At 38.9% G+C, this 24,653-nt stretch overlaps 3 protein-coding genes across 4 annotated transcripts in view; 2 read left to right on the top strand and 1 right to left on the bottom strand.

Moving 5' to 3' along the window:
* Positions 1 to 24,653, top strand: part of LOC139943434 (uncharacterized) — a 136,104-nt gene that overhangs the window by 84,235 nt on the left and 27,216 nt on the right. The gene's annotated exons all lie outside the window — the stretch shown is intronic.
* The window catches only part of LOC139942476 (osmotic avoidance abnormal protein 3-like), a 47,157-nt gene that overhangs the window by 15,727 nt on the left and 6,777 nt on the right, over positions 1 to 24,653 (bottom strand). Inside the window, exons 2-9 of one of the 2 annotated variants that reach the window (XM_071939277.1) lie at positions 21,078 to 21,187; positions 8,799 to 9,029; positions 7,016 to 7,162; positions 6,278 to 6,416; positions 4,750 to 4,983; positions 3,241 to 3,390; positions 1,849 to 2,076; positions 1,242 to 1,259 (exon numbers count right to left, since the gene is read on the bottom strand). In XM_071939277.1, the coding sequence (XP_071795378.1) occupies positions 1,242 to 1,259; positions 1,849 to 2,076; positions 3,241 to 3,390; positions 4,750 to 4,983; positions 6,278 to 6,416; positions 7,016 to 7,162; positions 8,799 to 9,023 (1,141 nt within the window). In that variant the 5' untranslated portion in view covers positions 9,024 to 9,029; positions 21,078 to 21,187. Of the gene's footprint in view, positions 1 to 1,241; positions 1,260 to 1,848; positions 2,077 to 3,240; positions 3,391 to 4,749; positions 4,984 to 6,277; positions 6,417 to 7,015; positions 7,163 to 8,798; positions 9,030 to 9,466; positions 9,862 to 21,077; positions 21,188 to 24,653 lie in introns of those variants that run through there. The other variant, XM_071939276.1, reaches the window with a different exon arrangement.
* LOC139942488 (L-fucose dehydrogenase-like) lies at positions 11,480 to 24,289 on the top strand. The gene is made up of 9 exons (XM_071939294.1): positions 11,480 to 11,760; positions 13,706 to 13,744; positions 14,320 to 14,417; positions 16,153 to 16,219; positions 20,526 to 20,617; positions 21,173 to 21,277; positions 21,929 to 21,996; positions 22,493 to 22,589; positions 23,390 to 24,289. The coding sequence occupies exons 1-9, from the start codon at positions 11,670 to 11,672 to the stop codon at positions 23,552 to 23,554; spliced, it is 822 nt and encodes a 273-aa protein (XP_071795395.1). The 5' UTR covers positions 11,480 to 11,669; the 3' UTR covers positions 23,555 to 24,289.

The following is a 24,653-nucleotide window of genomic DNA, read 5'->3' as shown; positions in this document are numbered from 1 at the left end:
AATCCCCAGCCGTGACACTTGTGTTCTTATAAAGCAAGACACTTAACCATTGCTTCGTCCTTCGGATGGGACGTAAAGCCGTTGGTCCCATGTGTTGTGTAACACATGTCAAAGAACCCAGTGCACTTATCGAAAAGAGAAGGGGGTTTGCCCGGTGTTCCTGGCTGTGGCTGCTGTATGCGCCGTAGCACCTTGTAAACCCTTCTACATAATTGGGGCTCAGAATTCATCACTGCAATAACCTATCTTTCTGAAAGTTTGTATACACTCAGCGCCTTGAGTACCTTGTTTGGTAGATATCTGCGCTATATAAGACCTCGATAATATAATGTTAGCCAGTGGGGTGCATGGGTGTCTTTTGGACACCCCGTTTAAAATTTGTATTAGTCATTTATATGTAAACGTATTGTGAGTGAACAATTAGGGCACCAAGTTTTTAAGTTTCCAGAAAATTTGGAAACCCTTTTACCAAATCCTGGCTTAAACCTTGAAGGAAAGATCAAGCCACCGATGTTGGACAAAAATATGTGAGAGTAAATGCAGACGAAAAAATCTGATACTTGGGTCCAGGGCCCAATTTCATCCAGCTGCTTAAGCAAAAAATGTGCTTAAGCACGAAAATAGCTCGCTTATTTTTCACATGTTACTGGCAAAAATTTCATGCGATATACATTGCTTGTGACTGGTATTTAGCTGTTGTTTACTTAGCATAACAATTGAGTGGAGTCTTGGCCGGTAATCTGATTTTACTAAGCAAGGATTTTTTTGCTTAACTTAAGCAAAATTTTGAGCTTAAGCAGCTCTATGAAATTTGGCGCAGATCTTAGAACAGATTCAAATGTTTCCAGTTGACAAATATTATCCAAACCATATTTTTTCAAAGGGAATCCTTTTTCACTATAGTTTATACAATCAACAGTGCTTCACGCCAAGTTAGTTTTTACGGTCGTTAATTTTCTTGAGTGTTTTACTGATCTATAACCCGACCTTGAAATAGAGATAGGGATTTTTTTTTTGAAGAAAAATTAAAGAAATAAAACTCAATCAAGTGGGTTTTGGCTTTTCAACCGTTGTGATGTTTCAGCCCATAATTCACACAAGGACAAATTTGAGTGAAAACGTGAAAATGGTGACGGAAAAAATAAAAGGTGAGTTCTTGTGGAGTGTGACACAGTGTTGTTAATAAAACGTTAGATCATGGGTATTGGTCATTTCATCGATTGGTGTGTACGTGTACTTACCCAATGCAACCCCAAAGCCTTCAAAATAGTATTTTTTTTAAGAGACAGAGGGGAACGCCATCGGAACAGGGCAAAACCAAAACAAAATTAATGTCAGTAAAAGAACAATTATTCATTGTGACAAAATGAAAACTATTCTGCTGGGAGGGGTGAGGGGGAAGAATTTGTGGGAGATCAAATCCTTTTGAATAACTACAGCAAAGAAAGAAAATAACTGACATGTTTGCCATGAAAGAAGAACGGATTCAGAAGAACCTATTTTTCCTTTTTTCACAGAAACACAGAAACATGAATTTTTTCTTACAATACTAGCAAAATCTACTTCAAAAGACAGGAATTAGCTCCATTTGATAAAACAGACAAGTGTAAGGCATAAAAAGCAATACATGTCTTGCTTAGCAAAAACTGGTTACCAGCCAAAATACCACGTAATGGACACTGTTTTTGACTGGTTCCATACTCATTTTTGCTAAGGACCATTTTCTGCATGAAAAACTGGACTGCCACAACTTTCTGACAGTCCATGACAACTCAAGCCTAAATAACCTGCCTCGAGTCACCAAACTCGACTCACGACCGCCTCTCGGTGAGTCTAGGAGAAACTCACCTTCGAATCCCCCGGCGGGTATCGGCATCTGTCCCATCAGCATTGCCTTCAGGTTGTTAATCTCCTCCTGGTACTGCCTCAAGAGGGCGTCCTTCGGGTCCTCGTTGATCTTGGGCTTGTTCTTGATGTTCTTGGCGCGGTTGGCGTAGCGGAGGGTGCTAAGGGTCTCGTCGTAGTTGTTGTCGGCCGGGGAGAGACACGCTACCATCAGCGTCTTGGTGTTACCACCTGTCATGGGACAAAACATAAAATCATTCAGCCCAGTGTTCTCCTCATTTGGGCCAATACGCGCGAAATGAGTGACATGCACAACTCTGCCGATGCAGACAAAAATTAATGATTTTTTTTAATTTTCCATTATCTGCCCTGGTAGTAGTTAAAAAGCAGGACAGTTCTTTTCAGAACTGAGAAGTCTCCCGAACATCCTATCATCTACTCCACGACAGTAGAATAAAGCAAGACAGTTCTCTAAGAACAAACTCTACCTGGCAAGTAGATACACGCATGGTGTTACCGCAAGCCAAACATACATTGATTTTTTTTATCTTTATCGTTTTACTACATGTATTAATTTCACAAAAATCATCAATATGAAACCACTTATAATGCTCCATAATGCACATTTGGGCATTAAAAACCAAATTAAACACCCAGAAAACATTCCAAAGACCTTGTTTCATATATTCAGCATCCCTTGGTCAATTTTGAAAAAATTTGCGTCATGAGTGCCCCAAGTCTTTTAAAATCCTCGGGAGACCCTGCAGCTAAGCTAATACAACCCAATAGTGTAAACTTGCTAATGCAATCATGAATCAAACTCTTTCGGGGATGTTCACTCTGAAAAGAGCCAGTGTGGTCTTGATGTTTCAAACGCTATTCCCTGTTTTGGATTTTGGGGTGTTTTTTTTTTGGAGGAAGGACTCTGATTCAAGAGAGGAAGAGCAGAAGACAAGCAGAAGACGAGGCGTTACTCAGTCAAACACTGTATGGTAACTCAACATCCAAGGAATAGATCTCATACTTCAGCACATAGCTCAGGGCCCAATTTCATAGAGCTGCCAAGCACAAAAAATTTGCTTAGCATGAAATTTCTTCCTTGGTAAAAACAGGATTACCAACCGAATTTCCATTTTGTTGCATTTCCTAGTTACTTGTATTCAGCTGTTGTATGGTTATCTTGAAAATTTGGTTGGGAAATCCTGTTTTTATCCAGGCAAACATTTCATCCTAGGCAAATTTTTGTGCTTAGCAGCTCTATGAAATTGGGCCCAGCTCTGTATACCTTGCAGGAAAAAAATACTGGGTTGCTTTGATATGCCCGTCCGGGCGTGATAAAGGGCTATATAAGAACTCAATTTTATTATTAATATTCATCCAAACTGTTAAACTCACCGAGTGAATCCTGCAACAGTCGGGTCAGTTTCGAGTCTCTGTACGGGATGTGTTTAGATTTGCCGTCAACGAGGGCCGAGATGACGTTGCCCAAAGCGGACAGTGACAAGTTGATCTTGGTTGCTTCCTTCAGACGATCGCCCGTCGCTCCTGGAAGAAAAAAATGGAATGGAAACAAATTAGTTTTTTGATATTTTACGATTAAAGATGGTCTACCTATGGGTTAAAGTCGCAGCAGACAAAATGGAGCGGTAAAAGTGTAGGAGAGCTGAGAATAGCGGCAACTGAAAGAGAACAGGTGACCATGGCAACTCCAGAAATGCGCCCCATTACAATTTGGGAATGAAGCGGCCACGGATGCAAGTCTATGCGAAACAATGACGTCTAATTGTTGCGGTACCCATAGCCTGAACATCTGACATCACATTTCCTAAATAACGCCAGATACCTGCCTTGAGCATCTGGCAGGATCCTGCCAGATGTACCTGTGACCTCACAACCATTTCACATGTAGATTCGTAGTCAATCCACGCATACATGTACACATAGTGAACAAACAATACGCACACGCTGCATGCAGACGATCGGAAGTGCAAGTTGACAAACTAAATCGCCTCAGACCAATCACAACACATACATGGAAAGCTTACATCCCTTCACGTTTTATCCAATGAAATCATTGTATCCAATTAAAGCTGTGCCTAGGGGAACAGTCTACTCAGTACCCGCCGTTTCAAACCTTGCAGGGTTGTGGCCGTGCAATAAATAATAATAATAATAATAATAAAACACAGCATTTGTAAGGCGCACTATCTCTGTAAAAACATTCAAAGGCGCTGGTCCAGGTCACTAAAAGAAAATTTCAGGTGTGTTCAAAGGCCAGTCTGAAAAGATGTGTTTTAAGGGAGTTTTGGAAGTGAGACATTTCATGTGTATCTCTTAGACTTTGAGGCAGAGAGTTCCAGAGGCGGGGGGAAGTTTAGAGAAGGCCCTATCACTATCAGAGGCAAGGCGAGTCCGGGGAACAAAAAACATGCTGCCTGATGACCTCAGACCTGGCCTGGCATGCCGGTGCTGAAGCATGCTCCCAAGGTAGGGAGGGGCTGAACCCTCGATTCCAACTAACTCTAGCAAGCTCGGTGGTCTAGTGGTAAGACATCTGCTCTAGAATGGCAAACTTCATGGGTTTGAATCCCACCTAAGTAATATGCCTGCTAATTAATTTCACAGGACAGGGAAAGGGAAAGAGATTTACACATGGTGCTTCTGTAAACCTCACCTAAATACTGACCCCTAGCACGCGCTTCAAACGCGGCGACTGTGCCACGGTCACAATTTTGGTGGTCAATAGGTTTAAATGTAAACGCCGCATGGCCTAAAACGCGCACTTCACTGAATAGTGCACAGTGACATTGCCCACCAATAAGGCGCATCCAAGATTATTCTGATGATGACGAACGGTGAATTGGGTCAAATTCCCACCAAGCAAAGTTTCAAATCCTACTTTACCTGTCTTTGCTTGCCGCTCACTACCGGCCAAATCCACAAGATTGAGTTTGCCGGCCCTCAGGTGGTCCTCCCCTGTGTCATCCAGATCACAGCGCTCAATGTGGATGGTGAAGATGGAATGAGAACGAGACGAGTCCGCGTTCATCAATGTCGACCCTGTGGAGCGATTCTTCCAGCCAAGCTCCATGATGTGTTCGCACTCCCGGGTGTTGTGGACAATGTGCATGGATAGATCTGTAAATTGCAAATCAATCAATAGCAAGCAATCAGTCAATCATTTAACTATTTATTCAATTTATCACATAATAATTTAATCATTTAATCATTTATCAATTTATCAACAAATCAATTCACCAATAACAATCAACAAATACATTTTTGTAAATTGACCATCAATCAATCATTTAAAGCAATCAGTATCAGTCAATCAATTTATCAACCAATAACTCAACTGATCATTTATATTAGTACATCATAATCAACGACAATTAACAAATAACTGTACCAATCAATACCAGTGAGTCAAGTCAATCAGTCAATCGATCAATCAATAAATTTTCCTGACCAAGACATGTTGAAGATCAAGCTCACATTTATTAACAAAATCCTGTGGGCAGGTCCTATGACAACTCAAACTACACTGGAACACAACCATGATTCCATCATCATCATTTAGCGGTCGCAATCGAGATTCCATGCACAACGTCACGCCAGAGGTGTGTATCCCTCATCATGTTTGGAAGGTCCACGATTTCAGCCTCCGTATCTCTCCCGATCACGTCGATGTAGTTGAGTGGTCGAGATTCCAGCCATGATTGTAAGAAGGGTAGTTGTGACTTGATATGTGGACGCTGATCATTCGCGGTAAAAATTTGCTCAACAGTAGTAAATCAGACAATTTCCTACATTGAAGGGGGGCATTGTAACGAGCAAGACTCACCATGGAATCGCTTGTTATCGGATTCACATGCACACGTACATTTCTTCAAACTGTTTTCAAACTTTTAGCAAAGCACGACAAGTTGTTTTGTACATGCTATAAATTTTCAACTGAACGATTCTCAAACTGGGTGTCCAAATATAAAACAGGGTGTCCAAAAGGCACCCAGACACCTCTGCTGCTAACACTATGATATGGGCTATTATCTTCAAGTACGCGCTAATCCTCCAATCAGATTGGCAGAATGGAGTGGTAATAAAAACCTATATTGCACGGCTAATATCACTACCATGCGTATTGTGTGTTCTATGTCACGCGCCAAGTTTGCTTGAAGATAAATACATGTACGTTATCACACGTGCGCTTGTGGAAATACGGAAAATATAGCGCGGCCTCATTGGATATGGGACGCAGAAGTGCTATATTTTTCTGTATTCCACTCGCGCTTGTGTGATAACTTATATCGTGCATTCTATCAATGTTTCAATGAATCATTCTCAAACTGGGTGCCAAAATATAAAACAGGGTGTCCAAAAGGCACCCAGACACCTCTGTGGCCAACACTATGATATGGGCTATTGTGCTGACCTTTGACATACACCCCTCTGTCAGGGTGTTCCTTCAGCTCTAGTTTGACCCGGTGATCCTTTCCTAGTAGGTCTCTTATCTCCTCGTTGTAGATCTCGAGGTACGAGGCCCGAACGAGGAACTTTACCCCCTCTGTCACCTTGTAGAAAAAAACGAAGAGAAAGAGTACATTAATATCAATTAAATATTTGATCACAACACTGGAAGTAATTCTGTACCAGCAATTTTCGACCAATAGACCGTATTGAATGAGACATCACCGTTCAAATATCTACCCTACAACATGGCATCTGTGAGCGTGTGCTCACATTCTGTTACTAAAAATAATAATAATATCGAAGTCTTATACAGCGCACGTATCTACCAACAAGGTACTCAAGGCGCTGAGTATATACAAACTTTCACAACGATAGGTTATTGCAGTGATGAATTTTGAGACCCAATTAGTTAGCACCTTATAAGGGTTTACAAGGGGCTACGGCGCAGGCAGCAGCCACAGCCAGGAACACCGGGGCGAACTCCTTCTCTTTTTGATAAGTGGACTAGGTTCTGTTACATGCGTTACACAACACATGGGACCAAGGGCTTTTCGTCCCATCTGAAGGACGAAGCAATGGTTAAGTGTCTTGCTTTAAAAGGACACAAGTGTCATGGCTGGGGATTCGAACCTACACTCTGCTGATCAGAAACACTAGAGTTTGTGCTCTTAACTGCTCGGCCATGACACATGTTACCTACCTGTATGTTCTCAAAGATGTGCTCAAATGACCTTGGAATAATCCCCCTCTGTGTGGCAGGGTCTGTGATGCCCTGCATACTGAAGGACTTTCCGCATCCTGTCTGGCCGTAGGCAAAGATGGTTCCATTGTAGCCCTCAAGCACTCCCTGCAACAGACAAAAACATCATAAACACTTGATTTTTACCAGTTCAGGCCTAGAAACTACATGAATGCCACGGAGGTCATGACCTCTGTTGCTCCTTTTATTGGTGCCGCTTAAAAAGCTTAACATAGACTAAGATTTTTCAATTGATGGATTTTTCCAGGCCTGCCAGAGCCAGTTTTTTTTTAATGTTTTTTTTTACGAGACATCGCCTAACATCACAAAGCAAAACAGCAATTCAAGGTGGGGCTTCTTTTAATAGACCGATCCATTACGCTCTGCCCTCAGTGAACGTGTGAGCAAGAACATGTGAGCCTCTCCAATGGCATTCTGCACAACTCTGTCGCGCGCGCCAAGCATGCGCGCACACATGTCAGACTTTATTAGTTGCAAATTATTTGTTGCACTTTTGGTTGCGCAATGGGTTGTGATTGGTCAAACCGCAATGGGCGGAGCTTAATGGATTGGTCTATTGATTTGGGCTGTTGACCTTAATCAACTGCCACCAGGGGCATGTTACCCCCCTTACAGTCTGTAAGGATGTAGGCAACGTTATCAGAAACCTTTCGTTTCCAAATTTTTTAAATGTAACTGGGTTCTTATACATGCACATGGGGCCAACGGCTTTACGACTAGGCCTGGGCGAATTATTCGAATATCCGGTTAATGGCGAATAGGTTTTCCTACCCGTAACCGCGAATGCCTTTTTTTTCTTAACCGGATATCCGCATAGGGCGCGAATACCTATTTACAAGCCGGATAATTCTGTAATTACAACCGAGTAACCGGATATTCTTTAATAGACGCAGACGTCGGGCGAAAACTGATATGAATGTTTTGTCTGAATTCTTATGAGACTTCTATTAAAAGACAGCATAAAACAGCATAAATTAAGTATTTAACTTTGCTCACCTCCGTGAAGAGTTAAAACAATGACATTTCACACTTAATTTGTTCAAAGATTACAAAAGTTTTCCTTCACGTAGAGTCAATCACGATCAAAACAAAAAGCAAATCGCCATCTTTAAATTAAATCCGGTCATTTTTATGAATGAACCGAGTGACACTGTCTAAAACTAATATCAATCCGCCCATAAGATCTCATTCACAAACGAACAGCGCCCTCTAGCAGGAAAAAAAAAAAAATAATTTTTTTTTTTTTTTTTAAATAGCGCCCTCTTGCAGGGAAAAAGCTATTCCAATATCCGGTTAATTTCGGATAGTTGGCCAGCGGTATCCGAATAACAAAATTTCACTATTCGCCCAGCACTATTTACGACCCTTCCAGAGCTTGGGTTTGGTGAACTAGACCGCTCAGCCACGACACGTACATGCTTAGGGATTAACCATGCAGGATTATTTTTAATCAAAAAGCATTTTTGTTTTCATCAGGGAAATGCTTCAGTGGACAGCCGTTCATGATGCGTAGAATGGTCTGCAGCCGATTTCACGAAAGTTTACTTGCCCAACGTTTATGGTGCAAGTTACTCCATAAACGTTGCGCAAGTGAACTGACGCAGTTGCGTAAAGTTTTGTGAAAACGGCTGCAGGTCTGAAGGTCTGGAATCCCTTTTTCGTTTGCGGTACGCAGAGCCATGAAAATCAGGACCCAAAAATCTGTTTTAAATGTTCTACTTACGTCCACGAGAGGATAAGCGATATCATTGTAGATGGTCTCTGTTGTTGAGTCGATGAAGTACGCACCGTCGAATGTGAAGGACTTTGGAGGGTCTTTTGATTTGGGCTTCTGTATAGCGCAGTAGCCCCGCCCCCCGTCCATCTTGACTACCATGCCGCACTTGAGCGCATTCTCTCTCGCGTTCATCGGCCGACATCGTACAATTACTTTCACAGCTTCGGCCATCTTGACCTACATAAAAAATATAAAAAACTTTATTTTTACATCAGATAGACCTTAGTCAAGTTTACAAAAAAATTGATTGAAACCAGCCATTTCCAGTGTTCATTGTTAAAACGAAAACAGAGTGCAGGCCTCGAAGTGCTTTGGCTGTGGTGCTCTCAGTCTCTGTAGACACTAGACAGTGTTAAGTAAGTGTAGTGTAGTAGTGATAGTGTATGTGGTTCAGGGAAGCAAAGTATTTAACTCAAGTCGAAATGAACTGGGGGGTTTTACCAGAGGTGAAAAAAAAAAACAGCTCAAGATGAGCCAAAAATGTCAGGTCCTCTGTCTGTTCACAAATCAAATGTCTTAAAAAATTAATAACATTATGATTGCGTGGAATGTCACTGAGGAACTCATGAACTGGCTCAGTCAATTCAAAGTATTGAGCCAGAAACTAAACTTACCGTATTGCTAGGGAGTGAAGTATGGAATATTCACTACAAACTGTGTGTGCCGTCACACAATAATTAACGTACAGCCAGTGCAAGCATGCACCGCACTGCGCACACCCCCGGCCCGCCGGACGTGCCGCCCCGTGAAACCCGGTGACAGCTAGCTGAATAGCCCGTTGCTAAACACTCGACGTAAACACCGGGAAAACAGCAGATGGATCAAAATAAACGGCAGAATTAACGATTAACAAACATTCAACAGCTTGCCAAAATAACTGTGAACAGCACTCAGATCATTCTTCAGATAAAGAACAACATGTCAAAGTAAATTAAGCCACAAAGCTGTCAGAAACTTGATAAAACATGTCGAGAATTTTGCCGTCAGAAAAATTCTGTAAGGTCGGCCATGTTGCTTTTTCGTTTGACGTCAGTTGGGCCTCGTTCACAATAATATTTATAGGTTTCTTTAAATGTTGATAATTTTTTTTTTAAATAAATATGTTAAAAGTTAAAATAATAATAGGTACTGAAATATTTTTATCTATTAAAAAAATAATTTTAACAAAATGAAAACATTTATTTGTGATACATTTAATTTTATAAGTTGTTGGTCGACATTGATTATAATAACTTTGCATAACTTTCGATGAAGTTCGGCTCGGGGCCGGCCTTTTATCGCACGGCCGGTTTTAAACGGCAGTTTAAAAACTAGTCTCTACCCTTTTAAATCTCTACAATGTCTACAGACACAAAACAAAATTAAAGGCAGTGAACACTATTGGTAATTACTCAAAATAACCTCTCTTGATTACGAGTAATGGGGAGAGGTTGATAGTATAAAACATTGTGAGAAACGGCTCCCTCTCTCTGAAGTGAAGTAGTTTTCGAGAAAGAAGTAATTTCAACGAAATTGATTTCGAGACCTCAGATTTAGAATTTGAGGTCTTGAAATCAAGCATCTGAAAGCACACAACTTTGTGTGACAAGGGTATTTTTTCTTTCATTATAATCTCGCAACTTCGATGACCGCTTGAGCTTAGATTTTCACACTGGGTTTGTTGTTTTATGCATAATTATGTTGAGACACACCAAGTGAGAAGACTGGTCTTTGACAATTACCAATATTGTCCAGGGTCTTTCACAAGATAAGTTTTATAAATTATGAGAAGACATTTTTAGTTCATATTTCTACAAAATGCAGTTTAACAAGGTGTTTTCTTTCTCGAATGTTCAACGAGTGTAAGGTTGAAAACAATTATTATTATATAGCACGATCATTTTGTGTGTGATTTATTATTGCATTATTTTTTAGCTGTTTGTCGACAATTCTAATAATTTGCTTTTGACAGATGCTTGGTCCTAATTTTGGTGGATATTATAGATTCAGGAAATGCACAAGCTTTCATGTTAGGCTATTAAGGTATTTTACGAAAAAAATATCCGCGCAAGAAGATAAGTGTGCTAGTAAAAATGAACTGTAAATAGCGCCCTCTCTTGCTTGTTTCAACCACTTTGCATAAGCATTTTGCATCCTAGACTGCTCTGGGCCCCTGTCTTTATCCGCAAGTACTATCTGCCGTGTTTTTGTGACCTTTTTATTGCTTTTTAAGCCTTTTTAGACGTACAAATTTTCATTTAAAAAATGGAGTTGCGCCGATTGTTTTCATACAAAAACGACAGATAACATCTTCGTTTCAATTAACTGGTGCATTTGTTTTTGTTGAGACTTTTCAGAAAAGGCCGCAAAAGAAGACTGAATGGACCCTTCCCATGGAATATGCTAATCACCTTCACGCATGCGGACACCCTGTTGGTTGGCAAACGCCATAGAGAGTTGTGCACTAAGGAGACGCGCAATCGCGTCTGCGTCACGCACCCATTATAGCCGTGTACAAAACAGCGCGATGTTCCCTTGTCAACAAACGTTAGTGCGCACGCGCTATGTGCAATTTACATAATTTAATATTCATGCAGAGGTCACGCACGAAAACCTATTAATATTTTGCAGATAAAAAGCAACGAATTGTGTGTGTGCCGCGGCTGACTGATGACCATACTGCGCGGTCATTAGCTATTGTGATACCAGAAACAGGATCAAGGTCACGTACTAAAACAACAGGAAGCAGTGTCTACCAAACCTAGCACTAGCAGCAGCGTAGTACTCTATCCCCTAGCTAGAAAAATTGCTCACAAAACCGGGAACTAATAAAAAAGTATGGCTGCCAACGCTCTAAGGTACAAGGACAAAGTGGTCCTGGTGACCGGTGGTTCTAAAGGCATCGGAGAGGGTGCAACGCGTGAATTCGGTGAGAACACTTTCCTTAAAGGAACACTTTCCTTAAAGGAACACTTTCCTTAAAGGAACACGTTGCCTTGGATCGGTCGAGTTGGTCTTTGAAAAGTGTTTGTAACCGTTTGTTATAAAATGCACATGGTTGGAAAGATGTTTTAAAGGTAGAATACAATGATCCACACAAACACGCCTCGAAATTGTACGGTTTTCCCTTTACCTCGTTGACGAACACGGTCGGTCATTTATGGGAGTCAAAGTTTTTACTCCCATAAATGGCCGACCGTGTTAGTTCGCAAAGTAAAATGAAAACCACTCAATTTTCGAGGCAAATTTGTGTGGATCATTGTAACCAACTCGTCCGATCCAAGGCAAGGTGTTCCTTTAACTGTGTCTGAAGTCGAAGGAAGAAAAAAGTCAGACCCAGCGTCTGTTGTTGAGCATAAGTTAACGACTATACAATAATAGATTTGCACTAGGGATAAAGAATTATGGTATTTTTTTGTAATAATACACATTAACACTGATGTGTGTTACTGTTTGTGTTAGCTACTGTACTCTCTCTAAATGTAAAAGAGTGAAAAACACCACTCTTTACATTTCGAGCTGTCCCTCATATGGCTCTTCAAAAAGAGTGGTGGTTATTTCACTCTTTTAGAGGGGTTTCACTCCAGGACAGAGTGAAGAATTACTCAAAAAGATGCAAACTTCAATCTAAAAGAGTGGAAGACCACTCGAAAAAGAGTTGTCCCTCATAATTATGTCTCTTGAAAGAGTGTTTTTTCACTCTTTTACATTAAGAGAGTATACCCAGTCTTTTCCGAGTGCTCTGGAAATGTTACATGATTGCATGAGTTCGGTGAGTGACTACACTTTGAAAGTGTTTTTGTTTGTTCCAGCGTTTTGTTTGTTAAATCTAGCATTTTAAATGGTTGATCCAACGCAAAAAGGGTTAATTCAACAATTTAACTGTTATTTCAACATTTCTCAAAAAAAAAATCATTTTAATTGTTGCATCTGCTTTTTAAACGTTAAACTGGCACTTTAATTGTTGGATTTCACATATATAAAATGCTGGATCCAACACTTTGAAAGTGTAGTCACTCACCAAACTCATGCAAGTGTTGGATTCAACTCTTTAGTTTTTAGAGTGATAGCTTATAGACCTTTGCTCCTGTTTATTTGTTTTTCAATTTGGCCCTGTTGGTGGACATTCTCAACAATGAGGTTGTGTTGAACTGTATTTCAATAATTATCCAATGATAAAAGCTGATATCCTATCTGCAACCCCCTCCCTCCTATAAACCAGGAAGCCCCTCCCCTCAATTCTCAATTTTGTTTTGGACACTATTGGTAATCACTCAAAATAATTATTAACATAAAACCTTTCTTGGTGACCAGTAATGGGGAGAGATTGATGGTATAAAACATTGTGAGAAATGGCTCCCTCTGAAGTGCAAGTTTTCGAGAGAGAAGTAATTTTCCACGAATTTGACTTCGAGACCTCAAGTTTAGGATTTGAGGTCTCGAAATCAACCATCTAAACGCACACAACTTCGTGTGACAAGGGTGTTTTTTCTTTCATTATTATCTCGCAACTCCGACGACCAATTGAGCTCAAATTTGCCGTTGTTATTTCATGCATATGTTGAGATACACTAAGTAAGAAGACTGGTCTTTGACAATTACCAATAGTGTCCACTGTCTTTAAACTATTTAGTTTTTAGAGTGTAGCTTGTATATTAGACCTTTGCTCCTGTTTATTTGTTTTTCAATTAGGCCCTGTGGGTTGACATTCCCATCAATGAGGTGGTGTTGAATTGTGTTACTATAATTATCCAATGATAAAAGCTGATATCCTATCTCCAACCCCCTCCCTCCAATAAACCAGGAAGCCCCTCCCCCAATTCTCAATTTTGTTTTGAAAATTAACTATGAATTTCTCATTTTATTGTTTGCAGTCAAAGCTGGTGCAAAAGTTGCCTTCTGTGCAAGAGGAGGTAATGCTTTATAAAACTTTTATAATTACTAGCTATTTCTTTTATTCAAACAACAATCTGAAGATTTCAGAGACCAATTTTCTTCACATAGATCAAAGTTATCGTAGAAAGAATGCATTTTAGAAATTAAATTGTCTTTTTTAAACCCCCAACCATAATATCTCATAAGAAACTTGAAACAGCAAATTAGAAATATGTTGTTCATGTCGTGAGAACTGAATATTGTTTACTGTTAAAACTCACAATAACAAAATTAAACATGCTGGACAACATCCAACAAAACAAAACATATTTATAAAAAATAAAAAAATAAAAATATATATTAAAAAAAAGGAAGGAAGATGACCCGACGCACTTTTATAGGTATTTTCTTAATGAGACCGTTAAAATAAATCCATTTTTTTCCATTTACCCAAAAAAATCATTCAAAGAAAAAAAAAAAAGAAAAAAAGGCGGCCTCTAAAAAAGCGGACGGGGACGCTACATGTTTCCTTGTTTTACTTGGCATAATGTTCATTTACGTTTCACTACCACAAAGCTAAACTTGTTTTGCAATAACTTCACTTTTATTTTAGTGGAAGCGGGCAAGGCCCTAGAGGCCGAGCTTAATAAAGCTGGTCCAGGCGAAGCCTTCTATATCCAATGTGACATCAGAAATGAAGAGCAGATTAAGGTAATTATTATGACAAAATATAAGATTTGAGGCATTGCATGGTGAGGTATCAATGTATATTTGGTTTGCGGTAACACCATGTGTGTATCTACTTGCCAGGTAGAGTTGTTCTTGGGGGAACTGTCTTGCTTTATTCTACTGCCGCGGAGTAGATAATCGGAGGTTCGGGAGACTTCTCAGTGTCTTCTCAGCAATACAGTTCTCTATAAGAACAAACTATACCTGGCAAGTAGATACACACATGGTGTTACCATATACAAATATGACAATGATATCAACTCCTATACCATGCACTGTAAAAAAATCCGTAAAATTGACGGCACTTTAACTGCCTGGCAGACGGTGCCAGGTAAAGTGCCGTTAATTTCACGGTGGAACTACCCCTTCAAGGAACAATATTTACAAAACTTCCACCGTAAAAAAGCAGTGAAAAGAGTGAAAAAGCAGTGAAAAGAGTGAAAAAGCACTCTCTGAAGAGCCTTATGAAGGACAACTCTTTTTCGAGTGGTCTTCCACTCTTTTAGATTGAAGTTTGCTTTTTTTTGAGTGATTTATCACTCTGTCCTGGAGTGAAACCCCTACAAAAGAGTGAAATAACCACCACTCTTTTTGAAGAGTCGTATGGAGGACAGCTCGAAATGTAAAGAGTGGTGTTTTTCACTCTGTTACATTTTTTAGAGAGTATAGCTGCCAGGTAAAGTGCCGTAAATTTACGGACATTTTTTACAGTGTGCCTCTAGATAGCCCACTGTTATTATATAGACTTCTGGATATCTCGCGCTGAATCATTACGACACCGCCGCAACTCGATTATCTCACGGCGGCAGACCATTACCGACTTGTCGACAAGTCTACTCACGGTGTAATATACAAATAATGATTGCTGGTTTGCGATCATGACCTTCAAGGTCTTCAGGAAACGGCACAGCACCTGTTTTTACCATTACGCAGAGTCAAAAAGAAGTTGACCAGCTAGGGTGGATTTCACAAAGGGTTAGGACTATAGTCTTATCTCGAGTTAGACTAGTTACTCGTCCTAACTTAGGACTATCCATGCAATTTGTATATCTCCTAGGACTAGTCCTAAGTTAGGACTAGTCCTAACTCTTTGTGAAATCGACCCCCGGGGATCGGTGATTTTTTTCTTCTTCAAAACAAACAAAAATACACTCACACGTTCAGTATCACACGTTCAGTATTAAGCATATTTTGAAACAAGCACCCTCTCCTGCACTTATAGAAAAAGAATGACATAAATTTATCATTCCTAAGAGGTGTTTTGTCTGTTTTAATCAAGGTACTCAATTTGCAAGCTGTCCATGGAATAGTTGACAAAACAAAAATGAAAGACCTTTTTAGATTCAGTCAAGCATTAACATAAAATTTCATGCGAGTCTCGAAATCAAGCATCTGAGAGCACACAACTTCACACAAACAAGGGTGTTTTTTCTTCATTAATATCTCGCAACTTCGACGACCGATTGAGCTCAAATTTCCACGGGTTTGTTACTTTATGCATATGTTGAGCTACACCAACTGTGAAGACTAGTCTCTGACAATTACCAATAGTGTCCAGTCGCTTTAAACCATTATTGTAGACCTTTTCAGAGACGGCACTCCCACAACAGAGGTTTACACATGGTTGTACCCGCAAGTTTACTATTTATTTGTTAGTTTCTTCATATGTCTTCTTTGTTTGTATTGTTTTGAGTTTTGTGGATTATCTTTCTTTCAGAAAACAGTTGAGCAGACAGTGGCGAAGTACACTCAGCTTGACTGCCTGGTGAACAACGCTGGCTGGCGTAAGAAAATTATTCAAACGTTGTCAACCCACCAAGTTGTAATTTAAGTAGGATTAGAAACTTTGCGAGGTGGAATTACGATTTGCGGTGGAACACCATATAATCTCTAAATGAGTTGGTGTTTAGACATTTATTTCAATATTGGCAACAATAACAAAAGCATCAAATGCAATTAAATCATTATACAATCCACAGAATTGAAACATAATTATAACATGGCTAAAGATACTCCGTTAAGTTGGGGTTAGGGTTAGGGTTAGAGAGAATTTGAAACATAGTGCTTTAAAGTTTACCCTGGGACAGACAAGACTATGGTAAGATAGATATAAATAGGTACATTGTTTTGTTAAAATGACATTTTACAGCTTTCGCTATTGGCCTATAGTAAATACATATTTAAGAAAGACGTTTTAATTTTCCTGAAACCAACGGTTCTTTTTCAGAACCACTTAAACTCATTTTAGAGATTATCATGACATGGCGTATCGCAAACCTTTCTACTGTAAGTTGTAAATTTGTGCCTAATATACCTTTTTAAAGGGAAGGGTATTGGTATAGGCTTACAATTGGAAATCACTGTGTAAGTTAATGGCAATGATGTTTGGTTGAAAAGCCTACCGTAGCTTTTGATAAAGTATAAAACATTTTGAGAAACATTTCACGGATTTCCGGCGGAATCTCAAAAACGTGACCACCTTTAGAAATTAATCTTACCGGTGTCAGATGCAATTGTGTCCGCCATGCAATACTGTCCTCTCCGGACACATTTGCACATGCAATCGTGTCAGGGGCTATGCAAAAACCGTCCGGCGGACATGTACATGACTGTTGATGTATGTGCGAGCGTGCATGCACTGAACCTACGTATATGCAGCATGATTATTCACGTATTATGATTTCAGCGAATACCCAACGGCCGAACATTTCCCATATCATTCATGTATGCACTAGCTTGTAAAAAAAAAATGGCGAACGTGTTCCGTCGACCAAGGGCGTTTAATTTACTGCAAGGGCGGTTTTGCACGGGGCGGACACAACTGCATATTATGCAAATGTGTCCGGGCGGACACAATTGCATTATGCAGCAGCGTCCGGGCGGACACGATTGCATACATGCAAAACCGTCCGGCGGGATAGTATTGCAACACCGGATCGTGGGTTCACTTTTAATTATTTGAACAGATCCACAATATAATAGATGTTAAATTTGCATCGGGGATAAAGAATATTAATTTTTGGTTTTTTTTACCCATACACCGATGTGTGTTAGCACTGTATACTCAGTACTTTCCCGATTCCTGTGAAAAAAATATCACAAGCATGTTACTCGGGTGGGATTCGAACCAACGACCCTTGCAATTCTAGAGCAGTGTCTTACCAACTAGACTACCGAGGTTTCCCGGTAGCTAGAGGCAGTTCGAATCCCGGAAAGTAAAAGTTGGTGTTGCAGAGTTTATTCATTTATTTATTTATTTATTTATTTCCAGGCAAACAGTACATACAAAAATATAGGCAATACAAAATAAGACTACACAGAAAACAAGCCTGCGGATAACCAAAAAGCGAAAATAATCACTATAAACGGCATGCCTATACTTGCAATGATTTATTGCCTTTGATCACACACCGGATCACACTAAATAAACATTCGGAGTCTAGACAGTATTATGTTCATTTAAATGCACTGTATGGACACTAATGCCAACTGGTAATTACTCAAAATAAATATTTGAATAACAACTAACTTGGTAACGAGTAATGGAGAGCTGTTGGTAGTTGTAGTATATAAAGCATTGTGAGAAACGGCTCGCTCTGAAGTAATGTAGTTTTCGAGAAAGAAGTTACAATATTTTCCATCAAAATATTTGAAGATGATTTCGAGACCTCAGAAATCCGAATAACATTATGAGGTCTCGAAATCAAGCATCTCAAAGCACACAACTTCGTGTGACAAGGGTGTCCTTTCTTCCATTATTATCTCGCAACTTTGACGACCAATATTGATTTGAAAGTCTCACATTTTTTTTCTTCTTTTTGGTGCAAATGTTAAAGGAACACGTTGCCTTGGATCGGTCGAGTTCTTTGAAAAGCGTTTGTAACCGTTTGTTATAAAATGCATTATGATTAGAGAAGTATTTGAAAAGTAGAATATAATGATCCACACAAGTATCACTCGAAATTACGCGGTTTTCCTGTTACCTCGTAGACTAACACGTTTGGCCATTTATGGGAGTCATTTTTTGACTCCCATAAATGGCCGACTGTGTTTGTTCGCAAAGTAAAATGAAAACCATGCAATTTAGAGGCAAATTTGTGTGGATCATTATATTCTACTTTTAAAATATCTTTCTAACCATATGCATTTGATAACAAACGGTTTCAAACACCTTTCAAAGACCAACTCGACCGATCCAAGGCAACGTGTTCCTTTAAGACACGGCAGGGGAGAAGGCTGCTCTTTGACAATTATTACCAAAGGTGTCTTTAACGTAATATTTCTGCCAAGTAACACTTGGTGTTGCTGCGATGGTTTATTGCTGTTGGTCACACAATGCTCACACAATGGATCACACTAAATAAACATTATGCGTCTATATGATTAAAGGAACATTACAGAATTGGTAAGGACAAAAAATCGTCCACAAATTTTACACGGGCTTATGATGATGTGCAAAACATCCCTTGAAATTGTTTTCTCTGAAATTTCATATTAATTTGATGAGAAGTATAAAAATAAAAAAATAACAATAATAATAATACAAAAATAAATTCCCGTACGGAGTTTATCGCTCGTCAGTGGTGAGCGTTTCATTCATTTTTTTTTTTTTGAATCGGTGTCATGCAAAATGTGTCAATGTAATCGGTTTTTCACTATTTTCTCGTGACCAGATGGCCGATCGATCTCAAACTCATACAGGCTTGTCAATTTATTGAATGGCGGATTACATAATGTGCTTACACCAACAGCAACTGTTTTGTTATCAAAAACCAATTCTCGCCAGTAATGTTCATTTATTCAGTGCACAGGTGGTTTCACTGTTGGTGTGTTGTCATGCAAAATCGTTTGTTTTTCCCACTATTCTCGTGACCCAGATGGCCGATCGATCTCAAACTTCTACACGTTTGTCAGTGTATGGATATGGTGGGTTGCATAAAGACGTACACTTCCAGCACTTTATAGCAAAAAACAATTCCTGTAAACAGTGCACGGATGGTTTCACTGTTGATGTTTTGTCACTAAATCAAACTCGGTTCCATTCTGTGCTGTCAGGTACTTTCTTTTGAATAAAAAAAAAATTTCCTGCACGTAATTTTATTGTTCGCTGACAGTAAAAGTGTTGGTTATTATGGCGACAATATACCTTTGTCGTTTTGAATGTTCGACCCTATAACTAAGTTCTTCTCTCGTAGCTAGTAGGGTCAAAACGTACGTGACGAGGTCAGAAAACGTACTTTTACTATACATGTAGTTTTGTTTGGGAAACAGTTTGAAACAGCTAATTTTTATTTTTTCATTTGAAATGAAGTCAGAATGTTTAACTAGTTTGCTTGTAACATAATAAATAAATAAAATAATAATAATAATAATAATAATAATACAATCAATTGAAGTTGAAGCCAACAATATGTACTTAAAGGAACACGTTGCCTTGGATCGGTCGAGTTGGTCTTTGAAAAGCGTTTGTAACCGTTTTTTATAAAATGCATATGGGTAGAAAGATGTTGTAAAAGTAGAATACAATGATCCACACAAACATGCCTCGAAATTGCGTGGTTTTCCTTTTACCTCGTCGACTAACACGTCGGCCATTTATGGGGGTCAAAATTTTGACTCCCATAAATGGCCGACCATGTTAGTTCGCACAGTAGAAGGAAAACCACGCCATTTCGAGGCAAACTTGTGTGGATCATTGTATTCTACTTTTAAAACACCTTTCCAACCATATGCATTTAATAAAAAACGGTTACAAACGCTTTTGTTTTGACCAACTCGTCCGATCCAAGGCAACGTGTTCCTTTAATAATGATTTTGCTGACGATAGTGCATGACGATAAAATTTGATTAGTTTCCTTCATTTTTTATCTCACACATCTCAAACCAGAAACTTTGTCAGTTTCTTTGGTTCTTAAAGGCAGTGGACACTAATGGTATTTACTCAAAATAAATATGCTAATTATTATTTTGAGTAATTACCAAAAGTGTCAACTGCCTTTAATAAGCGCTGTTAAAGTTTTATTTCGATTGATTGAATACTTTTTTTTTAGCAGATAATCTCATCGAAATCCCCTTCTTATCTAACTGTAGATGCCGGTGCGGAGGTCATCGATGACATAACTGTGGAGCAGTTCAACTCACTCCTCAACTACAATCTTGTTAGCTACTTCATTTTTTCAAAGGTGACAAATTCCCTATCATAGTTAAAGTTACTTCCATGTTCCTTAAAGTAAACATTTTTAGGTTCTTGGGAAGTGAAGGTTTTCAGGTTCCTGTAACTGAAAGTTTTAAGGTTTCTCTTAGTGAACATTTTCAAGTTTCTGTTTGTGAAAGTTTTCAGGTTCCTGTATAGGTGAACGTTTTCATGGTCCCTTTTAGTGAAAGTTTTCAGGTTCCTTTAAACATTTTCAGATTCCTCTCTAGTGAAAATTTTCAGGTCCTGTAAAGTAAAACTTTTCAGGTTCCTCTTGGTGAAAGTTGTTTCATGTTCCTTGCATGGAGATAACAGGTGCTACTTATTTCTGTAATAGTGCTGACCCATAATGTGCATGATCCATTTAAGTCCAACTGTTTTAAATTTAAGGAATTACACAGAGATAACAGGTGTTAGTTGTCAGATGAAAATGATGTTTTTGTTCTTACCTGTTTCTCTAATGGTGCTTTCCCGTAACGGAGGCCGACTGTAGATGTTACCTTGATTGGTTTCTAACATCTTTTCGGATCCTTCTTTCCTGCAGTATTCACTCCCACATCTGAGAAAGACAAAGGGAAATATCATCAATGTGTCCAGCGTGGTATCCACTCTCGGCCAGTCACAGGCCATTCCTTATGTTACTTCAAAGGTATTTACCTATAGCGGTTAAGAATAATATAATAATAACCCGTTTTTATATAGCGCTTTTCACACCCGGAGGGCGTCCCAAAGCGCTTCACATTATTACCCCTGGTCACTGGGCCTTAAATCACTCCTTAAATCATCTCAACTCTGTTTCAGCCCAGGGGAGTAGGTGGCAACGGCCCCTGGAAAAATAATTGATTGTAGCCCACACCTTGAAGTGGCCTTCAGGTCTTGTGTGTTTATCGACTTGCATAAAAAAAGGGAACAAAATCCTGCTGGTTTTATTTGTTGCTTAGCAGAAATCTTTAAGCAATATTTTCTGCTTTAAAAATAGATCTATGAAATTGGGCCTTGGTAGGGATGTACTGAAAAACAATTACGTTTATTGGCTTCTAAAAGTGACTAATGAGTGCACGCTTGTTAAAATCTTTTGACTGAAAAAAAAACCTGCACAGGTAATTGGAAAATTGTTTTTAATCTCAAAGAAAACTGGTATGTGCTTGTTTTAAATCAGTCAAAATAATAATTTATGATGATTTGTTTTTAAATGTTTATTTATTTGGTTTGCGGTAACACCATGTGTGTATCTACTTGCAAGGTAGAGTTTGTTCTTGGAGAACTGTCTTTCAATTGTTTCTTTATTCTAATTTTATAGGGAGCAATTGATGCGATGACAAGAGCTATGTCAATTGACGAGGCTAAACACCAAGTTCGTGTGAATGGGTACATAATTTGTTTACTTAGTTAACCCTCCTACTGTCTTACCATTCAGTGGCACCCATTTGGTTTTAAATAACAGATCAACAGTGTAACTAGTCTCCAAATCAATTTATGCTTATAGCAAAGAAGTTTTTGCTTGACAGCTTTACGACACTGGGCCCTACTACATGCTGAAACTCCTGAGCAGAATTCAAAGATTTTGGTTCATGAATGCAGTCACTTTTGCGAAGGGCAAAGATCAACACGGGGCTGGCTACAATACTACAAGATCACAATACTCGATTCATTCTTTTTCATGCTGTTTTTCTAAACAATTTGTTCGATTTATTGTTTATGTTGGTTTTGGCTCTTCCTTAATGTTAGTTTGTTTTGGGGGTTTGGGCCGCCCTTTTGGTGGCCAATATTTTCAACTATCCTGAAAATTGCAATATAACTGTAAGCAAAATCTCATTTTATGTTGTGTTTTTTTTTCTTCTCTTTTCCAATTTTGCACACCCAGTGTCTCCCCTGGTAACATTTGGACACCCCTATGGAACAGTTTTGCACACACCGCCGCAGATCCAGAAGCAATGATAAAGGGTGGAGAGGAGGGTCAGGTAAGAGAGGGGTTAATGGGCAAATCCATTTATATAGGGTGAATCTTTTGGTATAGAGGTTTGAAAGATGTTTTAGGGGACTCCCACCACTTAATCATGACATTATTCGTCGGCTCAGTGATATAAGGTCATCAATTGTAATTTCATATTCGTAATGATCAAAGGGTCATTAAAGACAGTGGACACTATTGGTAATTGTCAAAGACTAGTCTTCACAGTTGGTGTATCTCAACATATGCATTTAATAACAAACCTGTGAAATTTGAGCTCAATGTTCGTCGAAGTTGAGAGATAACGATGAAAAAAAAAAACCTTGTCACACAAAGTTGTCACAAAACAATTCTGATGTCTCGAAATCAAGTTCCCAACATATGCATAAAATAACAAACCTGTGAAAATTTGAGCTCAATTTGTCGTTGAAGTTGCGAGATAATAATGAAAGAAAAAACATCATTGTCACAAGAAGTTGTGTGTTTCAGATGCTTGATCTCGAGATCGCAAAATAATTCTAAATCTGCTGAGGACTCGAAATAAAATTCGTGGAAAACTACTTCTTTCTCGAAAACTATTCGTCACTTCGGAGGGAGCCATTTCTCACAGTGTTTTATACTAAAACAAAAACCTCTCCCCATTATTACAAAGTATAAGGGTTTATGCTAATAATTATTTTGAGTAATTACCAAGTAGTTTCCACTGCTTTAAGTTTCCCTCGTGGGTTTTTACTTGGTTTGCTCAATTCAAATAATGTACATTGTTCCTAATATGACGCTCCCCTAAATTTCTGTTATTTTTCCTCGCAGCTCCTTGGGCGCTTCGGCACTATCGAAGAAGCCGGGAAAATGTTCTTATTCGTCGCGGCCGAAGCAACATTCTGTACCGGCAATAACTTCTTATTTACGGGTGGAGCTGAGCTCAACTACGCATGCAAGACCCAGTTGAAGGAACGCACCAACATCTTTGAGTGATTATTTGAAGGGGAGATTTTTGTAAAGTACTGTATTAAAGACAGTGGACACTATTGGTAATTGTCAAAGACCAGTCTTCTCACTTGCTGTATCCCAACATATCTGAAGTGACGTAGATTTCGAGAAAGAAGTCATTTTCCACGAATTTGATTCCGAGACCTCAGATTTAGAATTTGAGGTTTCGAAATCAAGCATCTTGAAACACACATCTTCGTGTGACCAGGGTGGGTTTTTTTCTTTCATATTATCTCGCAACTTCGATGACCGATTTAGTTCAAATTTTTACAGGTTTGTTATTTTATGCATTTGTTGAGCTACAGCAAGTGAGAAATAGTGTCCAGTGTCTTTAACATCCCCAGTTTTTGCAGTCCTATCTTAGGATGGGTTCAATACTTCCTATTACGTCTATGGGTACGGAACTTAGCTCGTCCTAAGTTTAATCCTAAGTATTGGAAGAGTTTGGTGAAATCGACGGCTGGACACTATTGGTTATTACTCAAAATAATTGTTAGCATAAAAATTTACTTGGGAGAGCTGTTGTAAAAGTATAAAACATTGTGAGAAACGGCTCCCTCCAAAGTAAAATATACTTTTTAAACAACATTTACGCTGGAATGATTATCAAGTTATTGGAACATCTTTGGGTTTTTTTAAAGATAATTTCTACCAATGTTTCAACCGTTATTTAAATATATTTAAAACAAACATATTCAAAATGTACTTTTATTAACTGATTTGCCATGTTATTAAATACTTTATGCAACATAGTAAAAAACAACTGCGTCACAACATCTGTCTAATGTGTAAACGTATGGATTTTAAAGGGACACGTTGCCTTGGATCGATCGAGTTAAACTTTGTCCATGAAAAGCGTTTGGAACCGTTAGTATGACATCGATATGGTTACAGAGGTGTTTTAAAGTAGAATATAACCATCCACACAAACATGCCTCAAAATTGCGTGTTTTTTTTTTATTACTTTGCGAACTAACACAGTCGGCCATTTTGTGAAGCCAAACAAATTTGACTCCACAAGTGTTAGTTCACGACGTATGAGAAAAACCATGCAATTTCGAGACATATTTGTGTGGATCGTTAT

The sequence above is a fragment of the Asterias amurensis genome, chromosome 10 (genome assembly GCF_032118995.1).
Source record: "Asterias amurensis chromosome 10, ASM3211899v1".
NCBI classification, from domain to species: Eukaryota; Metazoa; Echinodermata; class Asteroidea; order Forcipulatida; family Asteriidae; genus Asterias; species Asterias amurensis.
The sequence above is the reverse complement of the archived record's forward strand: the minus strand, read 5'-3'. Positions and strand labels throughout refer to the sequence as shown.